Below are 26,019 nucleotides of genomic sequence, written 5' to 3' on the forward strand. Positions count from 1 at the left end.
AAGAAAAATCTCGCACTTGTGCCTTTTCCTGGAATGCTCCTAGAATCTGGGACTCGCTGCCTTAGGATTTATGTGACAATCACTCATTCCCTCATTACAGGAAGAAACTTAAACTTCTGCATCTCAATAAATACCTGAACGCCCTTACTACACCTTCTGATTTGCCTGTTGCTCCTACCCCACACCCTCCATGTAAATTTGAGCACCACTACCTCGGGGATAAACTGTGTCTCTACTCTTTCCACCCTCTTAACACACTACCGTAACTACCTCAGGACTATATTCTTTACATATTCACTGTCTATCGTGTACTTCTATATACTGTTAGCATGTATTTTGATTTACTCTTTATGTAACTCGTGCAATTGCTGCTATATCGTTTCCATATCCGACTGTCCATCGTATATGTCATTTTTATACCGTTACTATGTATTTGTATTTACTCTTTATGTAATGCATGTAATTGCCGCTGTTCTAACTCTGTGAAGCGCTCTGATACCTTCGAGTCAAGTGTCAAGTAGGCACTATACAATACATGATAAATAAAATAAATACATAAATGTATCACATATGAATTTAAGGGGGGGACGCGATGGGTATGCTGGCAGTCAGGGGACTGCTTGTCTAGGGAGGGTTATCAGCCAAGTTGTTCTTGAATGATGAGGAGTGGGCCTTCAGGGCAGTCTAGACTGCAGGGAGGAAAAGAGTGGTCATGGGTTTACTTGGTTGTGAGTTCTAATGGGAAACAGCCTTCACTCCGAAGTTTTTACTTCGGATTACATTTTCCACACATTTTTTACTTTTAATAGACTATTACCATGCAAGACTTAACAACGCAAGACTTTACCACTCAATTGAGCAGTAGTTTCAACTTGTGTGGCAAGCTTTTATGGCTTAGAGTTGGTGAGGGCTAAGGTTCCTTTTTTTAGGGCTCAAGGCATGTGTTTGGTTCGTCTACATAGGACTTGGCTTTGGGTGTGTTTTTAGGTGAATTTGGCTTGTAATATCCTACAATAGCCTAATATTTTAATGTCCTTTTTTGTTTTACACCTCTGAAAATTATGTGAACTACAGTCTCATTTTACAGTCTCAGGTTCCCCAGCGCACACCATAATTAGAAATATTTAATATACAGCCGATGAAGAACATAATGAGTACCTAAAATAAATAAAATATTCGAGGACGTAGGGACTTAAAAGTCTGAAGCAGGCCGGACGATCGGAACAGAGAATGCTTCGCACAGGTAAGTACGTTTACTTTACATTCTATAACAAAATAAATACATTTACAGCACAGAAAGAGAAATGGGTGCATGGTGAAAGTGTGTGTGCTTGTTGTTTGGGTGGTAAGTGGACTTTTAGTGTGAATGGATATACAAGCCTGGTTAAGTATGCGATGTAAAGACGTTCTGTTATATAAACTTTTATAGCACGTCTACCCATAGGTGTCTTGGCGCTTAAAGATGTGAGTGGTAAAACCACGCGTGGTAATGTCATGCAACGATTTCATTGTGGGAAGTGAGTAAATAGAAAGATCTTAACTGAAACAAAGTGTAAAATGGATTAAGGAGTGTGAGGAGCTTTGTGGCTGGATGAGAGGAGCTGGAAGATCTCAGGATCAGTTTTTAGGGACAAGTTTACAGAGAGGTGTTGAAATCCAGGACATGTGGTGACAGACAGTAGGGGTGAAGATGCAGAGGGGGCAGGGGGGCAGTTGGAGTCAAAAATCAGAGAGTTCCAAGGAGCAAGTCATGGGTGGTGAATTCTAGGAGGAAAGACAGATCACGGTGAGTTGGGTTCACGTGAGTAAGGAAGGAATCTGCTGTCACCTTTTGGATATTCAAGGCTTTTGGGATGGCGTTATGGGAAGGCGATTATTATGGTCATGTGTCTGAGAGCATGATTTAAAGGGAATAGGTACATGAGGGATGGAAAGTAGGGCAGATATGATTATAAAATGAAGGGTATTGCTTTGTGAGCGGATTCTAGCCCATTAGTGGTTTTTAATGTGACAGGTGAATAAGGCATTTTCTTGGTGAGTGTTTAGGGGACAACTTTATAACACAAAGGATAATGAGAGGAGTAGAGGCAGGTAAGATTGCATAGGGATTTATTGTAGAACAAACCATGTACTCTGGTGTAAGTGGGAAGAGACGTGATGGTGATTACGCAGATGACATACACCTTTGATATGGGAAGAGGTCCCTGAGCGGATGCTGAAAGGGCTTACAAATAATTATAGCTGATTAGAGACCCATGTGTGCTAAATATTCTGAGGAGGCATGAAACTCATTCTTACGTTGGTGAAGCTAATCATTGATACTTGAATATGTGTAGCCATGGTTAAAGCTTTCCACAATCACAATGAATTTGAACTCCGTCTCTTCTAGCCTTCCTCTCACCTCCATCCTATCTCCCCAGTAGCGGCTCGTAGTGGGAGTGCTGCCGGGCGGTGAGGCGGGGGAGGGGCAGTAAACTCCGGCATACGGCCGACCGGAGGTAAGTACATACATAAATAAATAACATGAATTACATTGCCCACGCTGCAACGCAATGCGTTGCAGCGCGCGCAATATAATTAATTTTATTTATTTATGTACTTACCTCCTGTCTGCTGTATGCTGGAGTTTACTACCCCCCCGCCCTATCCCTCTCCCGCCCCCGCCCTGCAACACTCCAACTAGGAGCTGCTCCTGCCCTCCTCTCACCTCTATTTACAAGGTTACCTCTCAGTTTCATATGCTTGCCTTAATCTCTACTTTCGTCATCCTCTCACTTGTACCCCAGTTTCACTCACTTCCACTCAATTTCTCTCTCAAGCTTTTTCTCAACTCCATCTAACTCAAGTTCACCATCACCTCCACGGCTAGTTGCTTCCTTCTTCCATCTCTATCTCTCCTAGAATCCTTCTCACCTCAGCCTCCTTATTGTGATCTACCTATTTTTTCAAAATTCTCTCTTACCCTCATGTCTACCCATCCTCTTCTCTCACATTCATGTTTACCAGTGACTCAATCTCATCCACTTCTCATTCATACACCTCGAGCTTTAGAACATGCATCTTCTTTTAACTGTCTCATTCTTATTTCCATGTCCTCACTCGTATGCTTCTTTCCATCTCACCAACATTAAACACAGCTTTTCCACCTCCATATTTCCTAGTTTTCCTCCATCTCTACCTCACACAATCTCACTTGCATTCATTTCTTCCTCTTACTCCAAGTTACATTTTCTCACATCCATTTCTTTCAGTTTCCCTTTCGCTTTAATCTTTTCTACATCCCCTCTCACCTTGACCCTCTGAATTCATCGCAAAGTTTTTTCTCTTCGTTCTCTTCTTATGCCTTATGTCCTTTCACTTCACTCTCAAGTGCCATTATCATCAACTACCTTTCTAATTGTTTCATCTCTGTCACATCCGGTTCTGCCTCTAACACTTATCTATTGCTCTCTCATTGCTGGAGCTGTCAGCAGCATTTAACATCATTGACAATTCAACACTTGGCGGCCATAGGGCAGGAATCAGCGGCATCACACTGACATTGCCTCTTGTGCTTATTGAATGGTCCTAATCTGTCTGTCTTCCTACATTATAGCCCAGTGCTGCTTCTTTTCTGGTGAAGTTCCACAGGAATTTGTTTATGTGACTGATTGTCTTCAGCCTCTGTTTTTGTGTCTTTACCCTGAGTATCCAGTCACTCAACTTCTGCTCCTGTTCATAGAGAGATGCCACCCATCTCTTTCTCGGCTTAGTCTGGGATCTGTGGTGGGATCTATCATTGTATTGTGGCCATTTTTGCTAGGTGAGCAGCGTTTTGTTGAAATAAACACTGACATAAATGAGGTGTTGGATATTGGTAGCAGGAAATAGGACTGGAAATCCATAATGTAGTTGAAATGCTCATCCTCTGTTTCTAGTATGCAGAACCTGGGCTTGATATTGAGTCAAACCTCTCCTTTCAGCCTCAGGTGAAGGCAGTGGGCAGCTCTCGCCCTTCCAAATGAAGCAGCTGCAGAACATCCTCTCCGTTTAAATCATTGCAACTGGAGATTTGTGGTCTTGCTGATGATGGTCATAAGACTTGACTACACCACCATTTAGGAGATCTAAAAGACTTGAGAAGATTACACTAATTGATTTAAAGTGCAGCTGTGTGTTATAAGTGAGCCCACTGGCTTTTTGTGGAATCCCTCGGCTCATATGTAGTCTCTTAGGGACGGCTTCCTGGAAAGAGTAGATCTTAGTTCCATCTCAGCTTCAGCATCCATGACTTGGCCCTGACATCTTCACTCATCTATCTCACATTGGTGTCTGAGAGTGCTTCTGTCTGATCCTTCGCATGGTATGAAGACATAATTGTTGGTGATGTGTGATCCATCACTGAGGCTGCTGCTGTGAAGGTTCAGTTCTCAGACCTGATCCAAACTTGTCCTCAGTGATCTATCAGCCAACTTTGAGGACCAGCCCATTTGGCTTCTGTGTGTGCACCCTGATAAGACTGAGCATACACAAAGGTTCTGTTCGCAGATTGTGTCTGGGATTAAATATGTTAATTTGTGTTGTGCGTAAGTGATCCCAGGGAATTGTTCTCCTCTAGTACCTTATTCTATTCAACGTAATCATAAATTACCATTTATTACAGTTTCCTAAGTGTCTATGGAAAGACTTAATTATAAAAATGTTGTGTTTTGTATGCCCGAGGGAAATAACATCAGGTGGTACCAATGTTTTATTTTAACAATATCAATATCTAGTTAGAATGGAATTTCCTTCGGGGGGAAAATGCACAGTCACGCTCATGATCTCTGCTCCTACAGATCTCAGAGGATCCCATGGGGGCAAAGAAGGGCGTGTGATTGGAGAAATCGCTTTCCAGCTCGACCGGAGGATCCTGTTCCATGTATTTCCGGGGTCCACAAGACTCTACGGATTCACAGTATCCAACATCACTGACAAAATAATGCAGGTGAGACAGAAGTCTGCAATAGAGACATGCTCTTGCAGCTAAAACTCACGCAATGTCGCCCAACCGTAACCCAACTTCAGTGCACAGGCGCTTCATTGCACACTGTATACCTACACAGTATGAGTTGACTCTCTCTGTCACTGCATGTTTTGCTCTCTCTATCAATACACAAAACTTCCAGATTTCACCTACTCTCTAACCATACACCTACCCACTACAGGCCATTCTGTACTATTTGCCACTATACATTAAAGCATCTACCTCTGACTTTCAACCACTAAAGTTTCATTGGTCAACTAAGTGTGCATTTGTGAAGAGCAGGTCCCTTCTCTGTGTGTGGTGGGGGGTAACATTCGACAAGAATCCAGGTCTTCTGCATTATGAGGATGTGTGTTCCTTGTGTACTCTGAGAAGTAAGGGGCTTTATGGCTGGATCATGTAGCTGAGGTTCTTTAGGTTCAAGCACATTCTCATTGTCTCATTTTATAACATTTGCAAAATGTCAATGAGTCAGTTTGACAGCCTGACACAGGTGATGTTACAGTAGTCTATGTTTTTCCGCGCCCGGGCTCTGGTTAGTTCTACTTGGTTGCCAGTTTAGAGCAGTGACAGGAATTCTGGGCCTGGGGACCATAGTTCAGACTTTACCTAATTCCATCTTGGAGCATTGACCTCAATCAGGATTTTTCTAATTAAAGGGAGCTGCATTTTGATGCTTGTGACCATTGCCTTAGGTTGGAAACAAAACCCTTAAATTAAGTAATTTCCGGGAGGTTGATGGAGTCATCCCTCGATCTGATGGGCAGTCACAAAGCAGTGGATCTAGGGATCTAGGCTTGTGCCTCTCAAGGCCAAGGCCAGAGTCTGTGGTCCTTATTGCGAATGCCCCAGTTAATTGCGACATTTGCAGTCATTTGTGTTACTACACATATCGCAATTATCAGTTTTGTGATAAATATGGGATGGTCAACCTAGTGCTATTTATTGTAGGGAACAATGGCTGGCAATTACCAGAACATGTGGATTTTGATAGGCTAAACATATTTGCATAGGTATTTAGAATTCCTTTGGGCTTATAGTAGTCACATTTGCTTGAGTCCTTCCTGGGCTTGTGAATTAAAGCAATGTCAGCCTCACTCACCATGGGGATCAGATCCGAGGCATGAGTCAAGGTGTTGAAGACGGTAGCCATTGAGTTACTCAACTAAGGAAAAATCATTTTTGCAAGTGAAGACTAGGATGCCATGTGAGCCTGAAGTGTTGTGATGTTCCAAAGTTTACAGGGCCTCCTGAATTTCAGAGCCCACTATATGACTCTCAAAGGGTTCTTTCAACTCAGCCGAGCAGGGTAACCACCTAGGTGCCTCCAAATACCCCTTTATGTCCTCTAACTCCAATCCCTTCATCTGGAGGCTTTGAAAGAAGTCTCTGAACGCTTCATGCTTGTCACTTTCTGTAGTCACACATGACCCATCCATTTTTTTTAACCTTGGCAATGTACATTTTTGCTATTCTGAAGCATAATTTCCTTTGTAGCCGAATCCCCATCTTTTCTACTGTTTAATGAAATAACTATTTGATCTTCTACAATGCTTCTCCGTTCAAGTAACCTTCCGGACCCTGAGCTTTCCTCTGATCATTGATAGGTGTTGTTAGGTGTTTTTGATTGAGTTTTGTTTGTCCACGTTTTATGATAGGTGAAGTTCAGAGCTTAACTTTTTTACTACTAGCTTTGCTCCTTTGCTCTCCATGGATTTATACTGATGGCTTTGCCTCCTACTGTTGCCTTGAGGGCATCCCTGACCATACTAAGTGGCATGTCTGAGGTGTCGTGTACTTAAAAATAGTTACTTATCCCTTCAGCCAGTACAGCCTATTGGACTAGATTTCACGGGATTCCTCCCTGTAGTCTCCACTGTCTTGCTTCTGGCAGTATCTCCCTGCCTCCCAGGACATCTTCAGATGGCCATTGTCCAAAATACAGATGTCACAAATGGTGATGTTTTTTGGGGACGGAATCAGGGAATAAGAGTTAAGTAGGTAGTCTAGGTGTAAACATGTGATGTGGGCTTGCTAATAGTAGAAATAGTCTTTCTCCCCTGGACGGAGACATTTCTAAGCATCCACTAGATGCATATGTGACTAGTCCTTTTTTAATTTCCCTGACATGGCCCCCATAGCCGTGTGTGACCATCGGTCTCTGTCTAAGTCAGGCGCCCAGACAAGGTTGAAGTAACTTTCCTCTATCAAATCACTCCTTAATTACCCCAAGTGTTAGTATAATATCTAATGCGATGTAAAGGTTATGAGGTACATAAGGTTTATTGTATATTATGCATTGGAAAAAAATCCCCACCTCTCCTAACTTTGATGTTTCCCTATCTGACTTGTGTTTTTTGACAAGACTGGCCACACCCAGGATCTTGTGGTTGCAGAGGCCCAAATTGGTGTTTATTTTGCATTCTGAATTACTTGTGTAAGAGCAAATGGGTTTCCTGTCTGAAAACTACATTCGGGGTGTGTTAATTATGTAACTCCATACCTATTAACATTTGTTTGGATAGTAACTTGAAAGCACATTCAGAAAATATTAATTCATTTTCTCCCCAACTTCATGAAGAATGAGCTATCCTCTCTGGAATCCCTCTATCTGTGTCCGTGAGGTGTTTCCATCCACTGCCTCTCTCCTGTTAAAAAACAGAAAATAACCACCCAACTAGGCCTATACCAAGATATATGTTCACTATACTCATGATCCTTTTGTGACCCTTCAATTTGGGTGTTTGGGGAAGGGGCGAGGGTGTGGTTTGGAGCACGGGCTCAGAGCACTTATGTGTTGTGTTGGAACATAAGTAGTTATTTATTGATTCATAAGCTTTCCAGACCATGCAAGCCCTCTACTCATCACTGCCTGACCTCTGCATCCCATCAGGCACCCCCTTCAGTCCTTCAGTCCTTCATGCTCATGTGTCACCAGGATCCCTGGGTAGTTATGTGTTGCCAGTGGCAAATCTGGAACTTCAATGGTTTTATCATCTTCAGAAGATCGGTTGTCATCTTTCGCGACCCATTGGTTAGGATGGTTGAGGGGCTGCATGTTTCCTCAAGTGGTTGCAAAGTGTAAGAGCTTGAGTTTATTACTTTTGAAAATTATTGTTTCTCTCTCCTTTACTCTTCTCATGATCAATTATTTGTCCTACAAAAAAAGTATTTTTTTTCCAGCATATTTGGTAGGAACTTCTTTTGGTCTTATTTGGTGTACACACAATGGGGGCAGTCAAGTCTGATCAGGTGGATATCCGGGAGGTAGCCAATGGCTTGTAGAACATTTGCATGAAGTGTTGAATGTTACTATCTGTGACTACCCACGAGAGCCTCCTGATTCTAATGTTGTTATGTCATGAAACATTTTCTAGGTCCTTCCTTTTACTTTGAAGTTCAGTGTTTCGATTCTCCTGGGCGTGAGTCTTGGCCCTGGGTTGAGCTTGTTCTTCAAACTTGTCGTTCTGAGGCTCACCACTCCACTCCCTCTCAGCTCTCTGAGGACTTCAAAACTGCTCTAGCCCAAGGTAGCAAGGCCTACCCCCGTATTACTGGTGGAGACAATATGGTGCCTGTAACACGACACCAGCTTTCATGGAGGGTGTGTCCTTTCTTCTGTGTCTGTAAGGTCACCCGATCAGCTTCACAGATCTTTGCAGCTTACAGGCATCCTGCACTCTTCCTGATGGGCTGCACATAACCTGAGATGCACTGCTGTTCTTGGGGCACTGACTTCCTCACTGACCGCCTACCTCAGAGTCCTCTACTAACCTCTCTGGGGCCTACAGCAGTCGCTGGAGTCCCCCGTTTTAAGCTTCCCATGTGGCTCATGTTCAGCCGGGCCTATCTCCGCACCACCTTACCACCTTGCTTGGGGTCCCTCAGCTGCACTTCTCCACAGTCCCAAAACAATCTTCCAGCTTATTCTCTCACTAGGTGGAAGACAGCCTTCAGTGGTGATGCCTATCACCAGTGGCACTCACTCTCTGCTGCCCGTGTGTTCCAGAGTCTTCTTCGGCTTGGCCTGGGAGGCTTTGCCTTTGGTGGTAAGACGGCCCTGCATTGTCCCAAGATGGTACTCACTTCTCTCTGAAGTCTCTTGTTTTTGGTTCCTCCTACATCTGGCAGCAGACAGGTCTTGATGCTGACCTCTGGCTCATGCTGCTGCTGTGGGCAACTAACCACATCCTGGTGTCACATATGGTGTCACATATGGCAGTGGATGGCACCGGTGGGTGCTACTGCAATTATTTTGATCCCAGCCAGGTGCAGAGCCTCTCTCAATGGCGTCCTACTCCAACCTCAGTTAGATCATACAACCGATTTTCATTATTTTTGATTCAACGAACTCCAGTTGATCACTATGTTGTTGGCACACAGATTGTTTTCTATGGTTTTCTGGGTGGTATCTCAGTAGGTGCTAAAAATCACCCTTTTTTGAGTCAGTCCCTCACTGATATATTTCCAAGATATCAGCTCGGCTATTCGTTTACTCTTTTAGTTATTATTGTGTCTGATGTCCAGCTTTGGGTTCTGTGCTCTGGGTGGGACCAACTTAACCAGTTCTGTGAATATACTCTGGTAAAGGTTTTCAATTAAGACCTTGGAGCCCATGGCTTTCATTGGGTTTGTTTTGATTTCTCTGTAGGTTGCCAAGAACTCCTCAATGGTGATGCCTTTGTAGTGATTGACAGAGAAGGGTTCTGAATCCCTCCTGCTGAAAAGGGTAAGGTGTAATATCATGTTTGACATATGGAGTAATATCAAAGATTCGGTCTGATGCGTCTGATGTTGCCCATCATGTAAGATTTTTCTGGGTAGTAGTTCCAGCGTGTGTACAGCTGTTTTCATTTGGTCTGTTGCTACCTGACTGAAGTTTGGAGCCTGCATGTTTCCAAAGCAGTGCATTACTAGCCTTTAATCCGGGTTGGAGCCCATTATTGAGATGTTTCATTCCTCCTAATTAGTGCTTGTGGAAAGTAATGGGAATGAGAACATTTTATCCCTTGGATCCTGAACTCTTACGCTTTGAAAGCAAATTGATTCATTTTATTGAAAGGTGGGAGTTAAATTGAAAAACCATTTATGGATCAAATCTACAAAATTAAATCTGACCCTGTCCTGAACTTTAAAACAGTTCAGACTCCGCCTGGCATTAGAAATGAGATCTCTCTGTGTTAAATCTTAACTAAACTGATGCTGGCAATTTGTGCCATTTTTTAGTAACTGTTTTTCGCTAGTTCTAAATGGAGTCTGTTGGTGTAGTACAGTGGGCAGATAATAGCAGAACTCAAAACCACTTGTTTGAAGTTAAGTGGGATAAGATGGAGGACCATGCGTAACTGTTCCAACCGATAATTAATGTTTTTACACATAATCTTTGTGCTGATGTTGAGGTGTCTCCCAGAGAGGGTGAAGGTCAAGGCCGCTATGGATCCAGCTGGCTAGTAGGCCGCCCACCAAATTCTAGCTCAGTACTGAAGGTCAGATACATGTGCTGTTTGTTGGTTTCGAGAGCCATCCACTCATGGAGCTGTGAAGTTAGAGCCTGTCTTGCAGGTGGCATGACCAGATTGTCTTGGCTAATAATATTAAGGATGTTATCAATTGTGTTGAAAAGTGATGAACACTGATTTTACGGACTCTACGTTACCCAATTTATCTAGATAGGCTTGTAGTTGATGTGTGATGCTACAGTGCTTGCTCACCACTAGTGCCCGAGAGCGCAACAAGCGTTTGCGCCCTATTTGCCCTCCCCCCATCACTTTGGTATTTCAGAAGGGGCCGCAGACGCTTGTGCGGCCCCTTCTGTAATACCGATAACACTGGCGTACTTAAAGCTATCTTCAGGGGGCTTCCCTTAATTGTATTGGGGCGTGCTCAATGCAAATGAGGGAATCCCCTTGCCTCTGCATCCGTGCCATATTAAATACGCGGGCACAGAAGCTCTCAGGAGGTGCACTGACAGTGCTCAATCTAAAAGGTGTGCCCCCTGATGGCAGCCCTCTGGAAGGGGGGAAGTGAGTCTCAGGGTGGATCCCCCAGACATCCCCTTGAAGGCAGGTGCAGTCACTGACTGGGGCAGTGGCATGTAGGCCCTCCCTGACTCTTCTGTTTGAATGGTCTCTAAGCACAGGGAACCATTGTGATGTTTTGAAAGGTAGTCAATCAGAATTGCTGCAACAACATACCTTTTCATCCACCCTGATTTCCAATGCTTCAACCAATCAGAATTGCTCTGTGTCCAGTTCATTCTGATGGACTGATCAGAAAAATGGACAACCTGCGTAAATACGAATATTTTTCCTGCACAGTGGATTCGCACCACAGCACCCCATCCACAGCGCCACATCTGTACTGTGGTACAAAAGGGGGTGGTGATGGACGGAGCATCAGAACCAATCAAACACTCACACCCAGTCAACAGATCTGGGTTTAATCCATCACCGTTCTTTAGCCCACTCTGCCACCCCAGCTCAGACATGGCCATATGCAAATCAGTCTGACCCTGTGCCTCATGGGAACAGTCCAGCCCGAACTGCCAAGCCATGCCTTCCCTGGACCGGAAACAAGCTTCCTAGGACCGGTTTCTGGCATTTCAGCCGTCTTCAGCCAGGCTTGCTTGAATCCAGTGGCAAAGTGAGCAAGGGACTCACGTCTGAGCATACCCTGCCAACTTATGGCGAACAAAGCGGTACAAAAGGGGGTGGTGATGGATGGAGCATCAGAACCAATCAAACACTCACACCCAGTCAACAGATCTGGGTTTAATCCATCACCGTTCTTTAGCCCACTCTGCCACCCCAGCTCAGACATGGCCATATGCAAATCAGTCTGACCCTGTGCCTCATGGGAACAGTCCAGCCCGAACTGCCAAGCCATGCCTTCCCTGGACCGGAAACAAGCTTCCTAGGACCGGTTTCTGGCATTTCAGCCGTCTTCAGCCAGGCTTGCTTGAATCCAGTGGCAAAGTGAGCAAGGGACTCACGTCTGAGCATACCCTGCCAACTTATGGCGAACAAAGCGGTACAAAAGGGGGTGGTGATGGACGGAGCATCAGAACCAATCAAACACTCACACCCAGTCAACAGATCTGGGTTTAATCCATCACCGTTCTTTAGCCCACTCTGCCACCCCAGTTCAGACATGGCCATATGCAAATCAGTCTGACCCTGTGCCTCATGGGAACAGTCCAGCCCAAACTGCCAAGCCATGCCTTCCCTGGACTGGAAACAAGCTTCCTAGGACCGGTTTCTGGCATTTCAGCCATCTTCAGCCAGGCTTGCTTGAATCCAGTGGCAAAGTGAGAAAGGGACTCACGTCTGAGCATACCCTGCCAACTTATGACGAACTAACCCACCCCAGCTTGATAGTAACCAGAAACTCTGCCACCTGTGGGACCAACCTGGATCTCTCAGGTAAGGCACTCATCCACCTGCAACAAGCTCACTAGTGGTGCAGCACTGCATTCAGACAGTCACCATTCTCTTTGTGAGGGGGGAGAAGTATTACCTGTTGGCTGAATCCTTTGATGAGAGGTAAGGGGCTGATCTTAAGAAGCGTATCAGTGTAAATCTGTTCTTAACGCTGTTTGACCTCTGCATTGTGGTTGTGATTTCTTTTCCTGAAATATTGCTCCCTTTCCAAAATCAAAGTGGAAATATATTGCAGGACTCCACGAGAGGCTGCAACTACACTCACATAAGATTCCCAAAGGATTGTTAGGATCTTGCATAATCCTTTGGTCCTGCAGAGATATCAAGGCGAGAAATGAGGACACTCAGCGAATCAGAGAAGTCGTGGTCAAACTTGTTTATAGTCCAGTGTATTTTTTTTTTTAAAACAGATTTTTAATACGTTTTCAAACTAAAATAAAGAGAGTAACAATCCGACATCTCACACATGAGACAGTAGCAGTAACAGACATAAGCTCTCAGCAGTTCAGCATGTTACTATCAATACAGTTACATTACTACAATTTAATAAACATACACCTAGTCGGCACAAAAACCCACAAGTAAAGACCAACAACAACAACCCACCCCCCTCTCGGTGTCTATTAACTACAGAACCCCAAGACTCCCACCCATCCCAGACTCACTACTGTGCAACCTAAGCTAGAGGTACAGCAGTCAAGACATGTAGCGGCACATACTTCCCTGCATTCATCCTATGTAGTTACATAATACAATTCCGTAGGGATCATGTGGGGCCTGTTGGCTATTGAGTCCATAATTATACTACTCAGCTTGTAAGTGATGTAGAATCTCAATGCAATGTAGGTTCAGTAGATATAAACAACTCCAACATCGTATCCCATTCCAATGCAATCAGAATCTTTCGCAAACCTCTGTTTTCCTCCCTCCCTATTTCCATAATTTCAGCCTCCCTCAGCGAACTACCTCACCATGCCAAGCCAAGGCCGTCGGGGGCAATGCAGACTTCCAACGTATTGAAATTGATGTTTTCGCCAGGAGCATCATCAAGCTGGCAAACCTAGCCTGTACTCCCTGCTTCTTGCGCTTTTTGCACAACCCCAGTATGCATAATTCAATGGTATTCCTCTCTGTGACCAACGCTACCTCATTAAGAATGTTGAGTCCTGCTGCCCAAATAGGGGTTAGACGGTGGCATACCCATGTCATATGGAGTAAGTCAGCTGGGTGTGTGTGACATCGGGGACATATATCTGCTGTGCCCGGGAACATCTCGCTCAACCTGTGCAGAGTCAAGTATGCTCTATGTAAGAACATGTATTGGATTAGTTTAAACTTGGGATTGCGAGATATTTTTTGGGGGTATTCCAGTATTCGCTCCCATTCCTTATCCAACAGTGCACGTCCAATTTCATCAGACCATTTGTCTCTTAGCTCCCGGAGCAGGATTGCCGCACATGTACGAATACCTCTATACAACCACCTAGTTAAGTGTCCCCGATTTCCCAAGAGATATTTCATGTATACTAAATCATGTGTCCAAGGTTCCGTACCATCTGGTGACCAGGTATTTTTAACATATCTGCTAATGCTAGCGTGGAGCAGATATAGTGAGTTCGGCAATCCTTGTTCCCTGACAAAAGCTTCATGGTTCATTAAAGTGTTATCTACAAATAACATTCCAATGATGGTAACTCCCTCTTCCGACCATTTAGTCATTCAGTCAGACTTCTGGTATTGACTATTCTGGACGGTGTAGGGATCCCCAGCAGAGGAATGTTAGGAGCACAGGGAGGCAGGCTATTTGTGTAGTAGATAGCTTTCTTCCAGTAGGCAACAGCCACTTTTAGTAGTGGCCGTGCTTTCCGTGAGGGCTTTCCTTTGGGTAACAGGGCATGGAGCGTACCACTTTCCCATGTTTTCTGTGACTTTCCTATTTCCTGCAAGAGTCATCCAGTATGATAGCCATTGGAGTTGGCACGCATAGTAATATGCCTTAACATCGGGGACCCCCAGTCCGCCCGATCCGTGGCCAGCTGGAATTTCACCAGCCCCACCCCCCTACGCCCTTTGTCCCATATTAGTTCCAATAGAAGCGTGTTTAGTGATTTAAAAATGTGTGACGGGATTAATATTGGTAAATTTGTAGAAAACATAAAGCAGTCTCAGGAGCATAACCATTTTTGAAATAGCCACTCTTCCCGCCATCGAGAGTGGAAGTGATGTCCAGAAAGCTATTTGGGTTTTTAGCACTTTCATGGTATGCCCCAGGTTACCGTCCAGTAGATCCTGTGACTCTCTGTATATTTGTATCCCTAAGTATTTAAATGTTACGGGCGCTATTGGAAATGTCCAGTGGCCAAAGTGAATGAATTCTACTCGCGCAGTGTCCTAAATAATAAGCATACGATTTTGTTTAATTTATTGCTAAACCTGAGAGTGCTTGAAATTGTTGAAACACTGTGGCTAGTGGGTCATGGGCACCTTGTATGTTATTTAGATATAGCTTGTTTCCGGTCCAGGGAAGACATGGCTTGGCAGTTCGGGCTGGACTGTTCCCATGAGGCACAGGGTCAGACTGATTTGCATATGGCCATGTCTGAACTGGGGTGGCAGAGTGGGCTAAAGAACGGTGATGGATTAAACCCAGATCAGTTGACGGGGGGTGAGTGCTTGCATTGTTCAACACTCCGTCCATCATTTCCTTTGATTTTTGCTTTGTTCGCCATAAGTTGGCAGGGTATGCTCAGACGTGAGTCCCTTGCTCGCTTTGCCACTGGATTCAAGCAAGCCTGGCTGAAGACGGCTGAAATGCCAGAAACCGGTCCTAGGAAGCTTGTTTCCGGTTCAGGGAAGACATGGCTTGGCAGTTCGGGCTGGACTGTTCCCATGAGGCACAGGGTCAGACTGATTTGCATATGGCCATATCTGAACTGGGGTGGCAGAGTGGGCTAAAGAATGGTGATGGATTAAACCCAGATCAGTTGACTGGGGGTGAGTGCTTGCAATGTTCAACACTCCGTCCATCATTTCCTTTGATTTTTGCCCAGTCTTAATACCCCTGTCCGATGCCACAGCACGTATTTTGATGGGTAATGGTTCAATTGCTAACACAAACAACAGGGGGACAAAGGGCACCCCTGCCTCGTGCCTCTAGCTATCGAATAGGGCTGCGAGATGTGTGCCCCGGTGCCGGCCCTTGCCCTAGTGTCCGTATATAATACTCTGACCCACTTTATGTATTCGTTGGGTATTCCAATCTTTGGGAAGGCCTGCATCATGTAGCTCTAGTGTAGAGTATCACATGCCTGCCTCAGGTCCAGTGAGATACAGCCTGCCGTATCGTCTTCTACTGCCACACTATTTAGTACCTGGTACAGGCGTCTAGTATTGAGAGAGGTGCTCATGCCCGGGACAAATCCACACTGGTCTATGTGTACCAGCTGTGGTAAATAGTTAAGTAGTCTATGTGCCAAAATTTTGCTCAGGATCTTATCATCAGTATTTAATAATGAAAGGGGGTGGTATCCTGACATCTCCGTAAGGTCCCTGCCTGGTTTCGGGAGGGATGCAACTACTGCTTGCCGTGTAGTGGGGGGTAAAAACCCTATTTCTAGTGCTGCATGATATATTTTTTCTAGTTGGGGGACCAATTGTGTTGCAAATGTCTTGTAGAACTCAACAGGTAAAGCGTCAAGATCCTGAGTTTTATTACGTGGGAGGCCCTTTATCGCCTATCGTATTTCAGTTTTGGTAATGGGCGCTGCTAGTTCTTTTTTCTGTATGTCTGAGAGCTGTGGGAACCTTGGGCCATCGAGGAAGGCCATATAGTCCTCCTCTTGAGGCTCCGCTGGAGCCGCGTATAGTGCTTCATATTATTTCCTAAATATTGATGTCTACTTGTGTGTTCACTATATTCCCCTCTATCGTGTTGACCTCATGCATTGGAACAGTGGCTGGTGTGTCCCGCATAAACTTCGCTAGTAGGGCACCAGCATGTCTCATGTGAGCTTCTTGTAGGGCATCCTTATTCATGTCAATAGATGCCGCAGCCTGTTCTAGCCTTCCCAGTCTATATTCCAACTCCCGTAATTCTCTATCTAGTGTTACGCGGGGTCCCACTTTGGTGCTAATAGCCACCACACGGATGACCGTCTTAAAGGCCTCCCACTCCACCTGCCTCGAGCTTCCTGTATCCTCGTTTTCAATGAAATAATTAGCTATGGCAGTGGAGAGGGTGGAGCGGAACACCGGGTTCTCCAATGTTATAGGCTGCATTCGCCATGTCGGTACTGGCGCAGGAATTCTCCCCCATGCGAGAGTCACTTCTAGAGGATTATGGTCCTACAACATTTTTCCCAGATAAGTAGTGTGTGCAATTTGTGCCATTAAGGACAGAGAACAAAACAACCTGTCAATTCCTGTGTGTAACAAGTGCGGTGGGGAATAAAACGAGTACTCTCGGCTCTTCGGATTGCGTACACACCAGGTGTCCCTCAATGACCATCCCTCCGCCCATCCCCTCAATGCCTCGGCTTGCTTCTTACTGCTGGTCCCTATTAGTGGCGGGTGTGAACAGTCCAAGTCGATGTTTAGGACAGCATTGAAGTCCCCACCTATACACCAGGGGTATCCTTCCCAGTCCGCTAATATCGTGTTGAGTGCTCCCAGAAATTTGTCCTGTTCTATATTAGGGGCATATATACCACCAAATACTAGCTGTTCCCCATTCAGCGTGCCGCGGAGTAGCACATACCTACCATTAATGTCTAGTCTCTGTTCCAGGACCACAAAAGGGGTACCATTTCTAATCCATATAGCTTCCCCCCGTGCAAATGCAGAGTATGATGTACAGAATAGCTGTCCTCTCCACGTTTTCTTTAGCTTAAAGGCTTCCGCATTAGTGAGGTGTGTTTCATGCATTAACGCTATGTGGGTTTTCCTTCTGCTTAGTTGTGCATAAATTCTATACCTCTTGTGCACAGCCCCCATCTCCCTAACATTCCATGTTGTGATTGTGTACTTCCCGGTCGTGTCCATGCAGTAGTGTGTGATGTTGTGTCATGCCTATGCCCACGAGTTCCTGAGTGACTAGTACTAAAGCTCCAGTGAGTGAGTCTGTTTGAACGTTCCCCACAACAAATCCCAATACAAGGTTCTCCCACAAAACGGCAGAGGACCAAACCAAGTTAATTAGTAAAAATCTGAACAACTGATATAAAAGTGCAGTTGCAACAGGGGAGGTGGAAACCAACACATGTTGTAATTCTAGAGGCGAAATATACCAAACTAGTGCCACAGCCCGCCGCACCCGGGCCCTATCTTGACACATATACCAGCAATGCTAGGATAATATATGTAGTACAAGATGAGTTGTCTACCTGCAACTAGCTTCCCCATTCCCTGTGTATACAGACCAGGTACATCAGCCCAGGTAGTCATTCATTATTTGTGGCGTGATAGAAGGGAAGAGAGCCAGACTATTTTCAGAGTCCGAATGCAGGGTAGAGTCCTCTGAAGAATCAAGGGAGCTAAGACGTCGAAGCTCTGTCCTGATCATCCAATGCTGCAGCTGCTTGTATTGCTGATTTTTGACCTTCAAGTATTTGCTCCGGAGATGGCATCAGTGCGTGGCGGCGTTTTACGGTGATTCTTGTCTCCTCCAGTCTTCAGAGGTTTGCGCAGTTTCTGTTTTGGAGCTTGAGATGTACTCTGTGACGGGTCCGGTGACAACGTAACCTCCATCTATTCCGTAGGCTCTTCCGGACTGTCGAAAAAGTGGGATTTCTGCTTGTGTATTACTTTTAATCTGGCTGGGAATAAAAGAACATATTTCAGATTGTAGCTTCTGAGCTGCTTTTTGACTTCCTGGAACGACGCTCTCAATTTTTGTACTGCCAGCGTAAAGTCCAGGTACAATGAGATTCTCTTGTTCTCATATTGAATCGGTGCTTTTTCTCTGGTGGCTCTTAATAGAGTATCTTGATCCTTAAAGTTCAGAATGCGCGCTATTATCAGTCTGGGCAGTGCATCAGGGGGCGGGGGCCGCAACGGTATTCTGTGCGCTCTTTCAACACTATAATGTTCGGTAAGTCTTTCTGTCGCAATCGTATCCCTTAGCAATTGCTCTATACACTGTGTGGAATTCGACCCTTCACTGCGCTCCGGCATTCCTGCTATCCAAACGTTGTTGCGCCGAGCCCTTCCTTCTGTGTCATGAACTCTATCAGGTAGCCCCACGAGGTTGTGTCTTAGTTGTTCAATTTACGCTGACTGAGCTTTGTGGTGTGGCAAGATCTCTTCCAATTGCAATTTGTTGGCTTTAACAGTTTCTGCTAGTTTGCTATGATCAGCTTTTAATAGCGTAAAGCCTGTGGAAGGGGCGCACTTGTTGCTCAATCGCCTTTCTTGATTCACGCACTTCCTGTAATATTAAATGCAACTTATCATCTTGGCTTTCTAGGGCTGTCGGTGGAACACAATCTGGGTCTGAGGCATTCATTGCGTCGTCCTACACAGTGTGGGCAGACCCCCCTGCCGCGAGTGCCTCCAGTTGCTTCCCCCTTGTGCGCCCCATTTTGCGCAGTGAGTGTATTCTGTTCAGCGTGGATCAGTCAGTTCCTGCACTAGCAAGCCGTTCACAGGTTGCGGTGTCCGCACGATACACTCTTCCTAGCTGCCCTGTGTCAGTTCAACACATGCCCAATTAATTCTCCCACAGCAGTTCCCAACTGTACTGTGTCTAGCTAGGGCACTAGCCTCGCCCAGTCTAGTGTGCCGTTTTCCAAGGAACCAGGTGACTGCTGGTGCGCGCACTCCTCTTTGCATGTAGGTCTCTCAGGAGTTCTGACCCAATGTTAGAGGTCGTATTATATCTGTTCCTCACGGTTATTCACACGGACCCCAGGACGTTGCCCACCATTTCACCGTCTCTGTTACTGTACACTGTGTGGCCTCACGCTATGTTCAGGGCAGCCCCGTGTCCCCTGCGCACCCCATTGCGTTCTATCCTCATTTGTAACGTCTCCGGAGTTAGGGGTAAGGGGGGGGGAAAGCCGCTACTTACACACCGTTTTTAGGTCGAGGACTACCGGTCTGCCGAAGGCAGAACCGGAAGTCGGGAGATTTAATGACTTGGAGAAGAGGGGCTTGAACCCTCCCCTCTTCTCCCCTGTTCTCCATTGGCTGGCCTCTTGAATGCTGGCCAGCCACAGGAGAAGAGGTCAGTCACTCCGATCAGGCCCCGTCTTTTTCGGATCGGGGGGCGTGTTTTTTGCAGAAAGTCTCTTTTATCTCCAATTAGACAAACACGCCCCCGAATCCGAAAATGCCGCTGCCTTTCTCCGAGGCATTTCTTCTTGACCTCGGAGAAAGGCAGTGGTGTGCCTTTTGCTCTGCCTTGTTTGGGAGAAGCGTGGGGGGCTTGGTGTGGAGCAGAGAGCCTCTTAGGTAGCTCTCAGCACAAGGCCCCCTCCAAGGCCCCTCCTCAACGTGGCATTGATTTGTAAATTGGCAGATGTATGAGTACAGATAGCTGGACATGGCTGGACGGAAATCAGGGAATTCTTTTTCCACCGTCACGTCCTTTAGAGCACTGGGCAGGAAGTTGGAATTCTCAACAGTTGCCAAAATTGGAGTCTAAGTTTTATTTTCAAAATTACATCAAAAAACAAACAACTAGGTTAGGTCGATGGCCATTTAGAATGCGCCACATTTTAGAAATGCTCTGTACAGCATTATGCAAATGTTGTTTCCGCGATAACCACCGGGTGAAAAGCACACACTGTCTGTCTCAACGTGATTGCGTCGCCCTGTGTGTCAGAGCCGGAGGTCGCCGTCGTTATTTTGCGGAATCTGCGAGAGTTCAGCAAGTGACCAGCAACAGCACAGGGGCCTCGCGCTCGGGTCATCAATCAATCCATCCAGATTTTAAAGGATGGGGCTCCAAATGGTGAAGGTGGCAGCGCTCCTTATTGTTTGCGCATTATTCAGTACGAGAGGCTGCGACCGCCCTCCATCTTTCATCTCCCAGCACAGGCAGCGTCGAGGCTCGCGCTCTTCTGTCCCTCCAGCAGCACCACCGCAGGACAGACAGAGGCCATTATCAATCTTCCGCAGCAGCATCGCAGCAAAGACCTCCGAGATGCCCACCTTCGTAATGAACACCAACGTCTGCAAGGACGCCGTCCCCGAAAACCTGCTGGGCGAGCTCACCCAGCAGCTGGCCAAAGCCACGGGCAAGCCGGCCTCGGTGAGTGCAGGCAGTGTGGGGTGGGGGGTGCAGAAGCACGCCTCTCCCTTTATTTAGATTACATGAATGTTTATTTATTTGTCTTGAAGTTTCATTTCGGCGAGGACAAGCCCCCTCGGATGTTAGGGCGCCTCGCATTAATGCAGTTTATAATTGATGAGGTACACATGGCCACCTTACCACATATTGAAGAAATAACATATGGCAGGCGCGCAACACCCATTGAACTCAAATGGCTTCAGCCCCCCCCCCCCCCCGCTCGTGTGTGGCAGCCCGGGATGAGACCGCTTCCCGGGCAGACTCAAATTCGCGCCCGAGCACTTCACAGGTCTTTAAAAAGACCATTTGCATGTTAATGAGGCCTCGCTGTTGTTTCACCCCTTCTAAGAGCCCCTTCAGCTCCACTCTACCTAGATTCAGCCCCCCCCAACCCCCAAAATCAGCGCCACTCTGCCTACTGTTTAAAGATTCAGCCCCCCCCTGAAATTTTTGCTTAGCCCCCCCCCCCCCAAATTTGTCTCTAGTTGCGCTTCTGACATATGGGATACAGAACGAGCTTGCAGCGCCCCAGCATCATAAATTACAAAACGTTTAGTTTAGTATTAAAAGTCTGAAGACCAGTCCTGTATCTTCATTACACACGAGTGCATTCTGGGAATCGTAGTCCAGGTTTAGTTCACTTGGACCAACAGACCTGAAAAAATAAAGTCTGTGCCATGCTTTTGAAGTTGATCCAATTTGTACCGTTGAGTTGGATGATGTAGCTCGTGCTAGTCACAGCACTGAAGATGGGAGATTTTAATGGTGTTCTGTACAAAACAAACGCATTCTACGATAACGGTATTAAAGTAATATAACAAGCATTTACAATGCAATGGTCTTGGCATTGGTAAAGTTAGAGCTATTGGCATTGCTCATTACATTATTTTTGTTTATGTTTTTGTTTTCAAAACATTTAAAGAAACGGGATTGTCATGAGCAATGCCAATAGCTCTAACTTTAACAATGCCGAGACCGTTGCATTGTAAATGCTTGTTCGTCTCCCTTCGGGTGTCTGTCTGCTCGTGCCGATCCGGGTTAGCTGTTGCCGCTTACTCCCTACATACCCTCAGGCAGGGCTGCCGAGTCCTCCGGCCTCCATCAGTCGGCTCCCGTCCGCAGCCACTGGTAGGGCTTCCCAGACACAGACGCAAGTATCCGCAGTGCGCACCGTTTAAGTCAGCCCGCCCGCTTCAGTGTGCTGCTTACTTCCTGCACGGCGATTTCTTTGCGGCTCTCTTATTCTCTGGGGACTGTGTTACATTGCCCGGGCCGGACTTATTGCTGCCTCTTACTCCTTACTTTTCGTCTGGTGAGGCGGCTTGGTCATGCAGCCTCTGTCAAGCGGCACTCTTCCGCAGTCGCCGACAGAGCCCTCCGGACAGAGACGCAGGTTTTCACAGCGCGCACCTTGCAGAACAGCTCGCCCGATCTAGCGTAATGCTGGCCTTCTACGCGGCAGTTTCTTTCGGCTCCCTTGCTCTTCAGCGAGTGCGTCACGCCATCTTGGCCGATCTCGTTTCCGGGCCGCAGCTTCAGCTTTACTGTCGAAGCTCATTATGTTCGGCCATCAACGTACTGCTTTTGCCCTCCGTGTCACTCAGGGGGGAGTTCAGGCCCAGCACGCAGTGCAGCGTGTCGGAAATTCAGTCAATCCCGCAGTCATTTCCAGGATTTAGGGCCCGGCTCGGCTACAACACGTCCGCCATGCTTGGTGCATTAGCCACGGCCCCCCTGCTTGAGTCCAGTATAAAACCAACAGTTGCAGCCTCACCTTGGCCATGCGTACTGTCTCCACTCACAAAGACCTCTGCATGTTCTATGAATCAATCAGTCAATTAGGCTTATAAGAGTGCTACTCACCCGTGAGGGTCTCAAGGTGCTGGGGGAGGTTGGGGGGAAGCAGCTCCAGTCAGTCAGAGAGCCAGGTCTTTAGGGTTTTCCTGAAGATGTGCAGGGTGGGGGCGCGCCTAAGGTTGATTGGCAGCTTGTTCCAAGTCTTCTCCGTGATGTAGGAGAAGGTTTGTCCACCCGTTCTTGCTCTGCGGATGCGCTGGATCAGCGAGGGCGAGGTCGGCAGATCGGGTTTTCTCTTGGGCATGTAGAAGGAGATTCTGTTGTTGAGATATTGGGGTCCGGTGTTTTCGAGGCATTTGTAGGTGTGGGTGAGTATCTTGAAGGTTCTTGTACACTGTGTATGTTGCTGAGCTAACCTGTGCCTCCTCAACATCCAGGAGAGCAAGCGGTAGACTGGGAGAATGGATGAGGGCATGCTATGTACTGTGTACGGGTCTCCACCGAGCATGGGTATCAGTGGTCTGGCCAGTATACCCACCAGAGCCTTCTACAGGGTGTTGTAATGAAAGGTGGTATGTATACATTCTCAGTGCAGTGTCAGCTTGCACGTTTAACACTGGCGTATCGCTTGTCTGGTCTATGACCCGATAGTCGCTGACCCTAGAATAAAGTAGAGCCCCCTATATGAACTGCTTCATCTTGAATTTATGAGGACTGCTAAGACTCCTTAAGCATTGCCAGTGTCTAATTTGTAAACTCATAAGTGCCGGTGCCCAAAGTTTTTCTCAGAAACCGGCATCCAGCACTGACAAATGTTGGGCTTGACGAATACGTGGTCTGGACTCCACCTCATGCCTCTTTCTCGCTCCACCACACACTCCATCCCAGTTTACTTTAATTTTAATCATGAAAGTCCTGAGTTCTCCCTTTGTCACTATTTCCGGTCTTTCTTTACCTCTTCTTTTCCTCTTTTTTGTGTTTTTCTTTCTGAGCCCCACCTGCAACCACCAGCTCAAATTGAGCACTGGGTGTTGCTAAGTCACCGGAACATAGGGCCCGATTCACAGAACTGACTTAAGACAAAATCCTAAACTTACTACTTTTGGTATTCACAGAAGGCATTTAGTAGTAGTAAAGTTAGGATTTTGTCTTAAATTTGACTTAAGTTTGAGACAGACTTAGGACAGACTTCGGACAGACTTAAGACAGACTTAATACAAACTTAGGACAGACTTAAGACAGACTTAAGACAAACTTAAGACAGACTTAAGACAAACTTAAGACAGACTTAAGACAAACTTAGGACAGACTTAAGACAGACTTAAGACAAAATCCTAACTTTACTACTACTAAATACCTTCTGTGAATACCAAAAGTAGTAAGTTTAGGATTTTGTCTCAAGTTAGTTCTGTGAATCGGGCCCATAAGGTGGAAGCTGTGGATTCTCCCCAGTGACTTCATTTAAGTATCTCTCGCCTACAGAGGGATCCATGAGGGACATTTAGGACCATGGTAGGCCTTCGTCTTGCCATATAACAGCCACCTTATTTCTCTCCATTTCATCCCAATCTTCCAGTGTTCTGTCACCTCCCTTTCAAAAGGCCAGCCACCTAGGGAGGTTCTCTAACTGGTAGGGACACTGCCCAGTCAAGATGGGCATCTCCCTTTAAATTAGTAAGAATGGGCAAGTCCCAACTCCTGAACACCATGTTTCGTGTTGATTTTCCTGACCAACCAATGACTCTTCTTATTTGCCCTCTTGTTCGCAGTCCCAGCTGTTATATTATGTTTAGAGTTTGACTGCTTTTTGGCAAGCTTCCTACTGTGTACAAAAAGAAAAAGAAAGTACTAAATTAAATAATGCTGATGCTTCCCTTTTTCCATCTGGACATGAGTGCTAATAACCTATTTGCTACCAAAGTACTATGCTACCCTACTCCAGGCTTTCCCAAAAATGTGAGCTGTTGTGTAGACATCATTTAACCATGCAGTCTCAGATAGTGTGTAATATGTCATGTGTTCTGTGCCTAGCGCTCTCTGTCTAATACCTATTGACCTTATTTAGAGTTCAGCGAACAGGATACGCTGCGAAAATGTGATCAGTGTCTTATCTGCCGTATGACACGTGTCATAGGATATCATGCACTTGTAATATGGTGGACGGGATATCCTCCATGTTTGTGAAAGAGTATTCTGTCCGCCGAACTCGAAATATGGCCCTACGTTTTGTGTTCTTATGTTATCAACATTTCAAGTGTGTAGTAAACTTGGCTTTAATCAGGGCCATTACACCTTTTTGCAAAAAGAGTCTGGACTTTTTCTTCTATCATAATGTTTCCTTCTTCTCCCCTCTCAACTTGTCTATCCCCCTACTGCTCCCTGCCTCTGTCCATCCACCTACTGCTCCCTGCCTCTGTCCATCCACCATCACTTAATACTTTACATTGAGTTGTCTTTGTTTCCTCTAACTCTCACGCTTTTCCCTTCAGTGCTCCAGAAAGCCTTTGGATGGCTCCTTGGATGAGGAGAAGCAGAAGGAAATGTCCCATCGATACTTGTCACTCATGTGGCAATTGCAGAAGCTAGGGTACAACCGGGATGTGCACCCCATCTTCAGCGAGTTTCTCATAAACGCCTATGGCATCCTCAAGCAAAGGGATCTGAGGGGAAACCCTATTTACAGCAACCAAGTTTCCCTCCGCAAGATGGTCATCAGCATCATGCCCGCCAAATTCCTGCGAGATACCCTGCTTCTGCTGAACTGTCTGTGTGAGCTGTCCAGAGATGATGGGAAGCCCCTCTTTGCCTGGTGACACCCTGTTCTCTCAACACCTCCAACGGCCATCACCTCTGATGCTGCCATCCATCAAATGGCAGAGTCCAAGTAACTGATTGCAGAAATCACATATCACAAAATGTTACATTTTCTATGATAAAGGAGTTACTTTGATAAATGTTCATGTGTGATATGTGACTAGAGGTCTGTCTGAGCATTTTATGACCTAAGTTAACAATTTCTTCTACAGCCAGGCTGTGTTTAGTGCTACCCCACTTGGAAGTAAACACATTCCAAGGTCCTAGCCCACCAACCCAGCCTCTACAGCCATCCTTTGCAAAGGCAGCGTGCTTTGCCGTTTACACTATTACGCATATTTATTTTATTTATTTATTTATTTATAAAGTTTTATATAGCGCGAACAAGATCCCGAAGAATATCAGAGCGCTTTACAAAAGGGTGGAATTATGGTCAAAAACCCAATATCGACATCAAGTAAGAATACAAAACATGAATAATCGCATGATTCACATACAAATGACATAAAGGAGAGTAACACAATAATCAGGTATATAGCGGGCTACGAGGGGGGCACACAATGTGGTAAAGAAGAGCAGAGTCACATGATGGAACAGTGATTGTAGGATCAATGATTTCGAGCCAATGGGCCTAGCCCAGATTAAGGTAGGAATTTGTCCATTAGGAATCATTT

General features: G+C 45.9%; 1 protein-coding gene across 1 annotated transcript in view; it reads left to right on the forward strand.

The window, feature by feature from the left end:
- SPATC1L (spermatogenesis and centriole associated 1 like) overlaps positions 1–25,480 on the forward strand; it is a 105,662-nt gene extending 80,182 nt beyond the window's left edge. The window contains exons 3-4 of the mRNA XM_085646405.1: positions 4,818–4,966; positions 25,021–25,480. Coding sequence (XP_085502531.1) covers positions 4,818–4,966; positions 25,021–25,344 — 473 coding nt within the window. The 3' untranslated portion in view covers positions 25,345–25,480. The remainder of the gene's footprint in view (positions 1–4,817; positions 4,967–25,020) is intronic.
- The last annotated feature ends 539 nt before the right edge of the window (positions 25,481–26,019 follow it).

This window comes from Triturus cristatus, chromosome 3_1 (assembly GCF_964204655.1).
Source record: "Triturus cristatus chromosome 3_1, aTriCri1.1, whole genome shotgun sequence".
NCBI classification, from domain to species: Eukaryota; Metazoa; Chordata; class Amphibia; order Caudata; family Salamandridae; genus Triturus; species Triturus cristatus.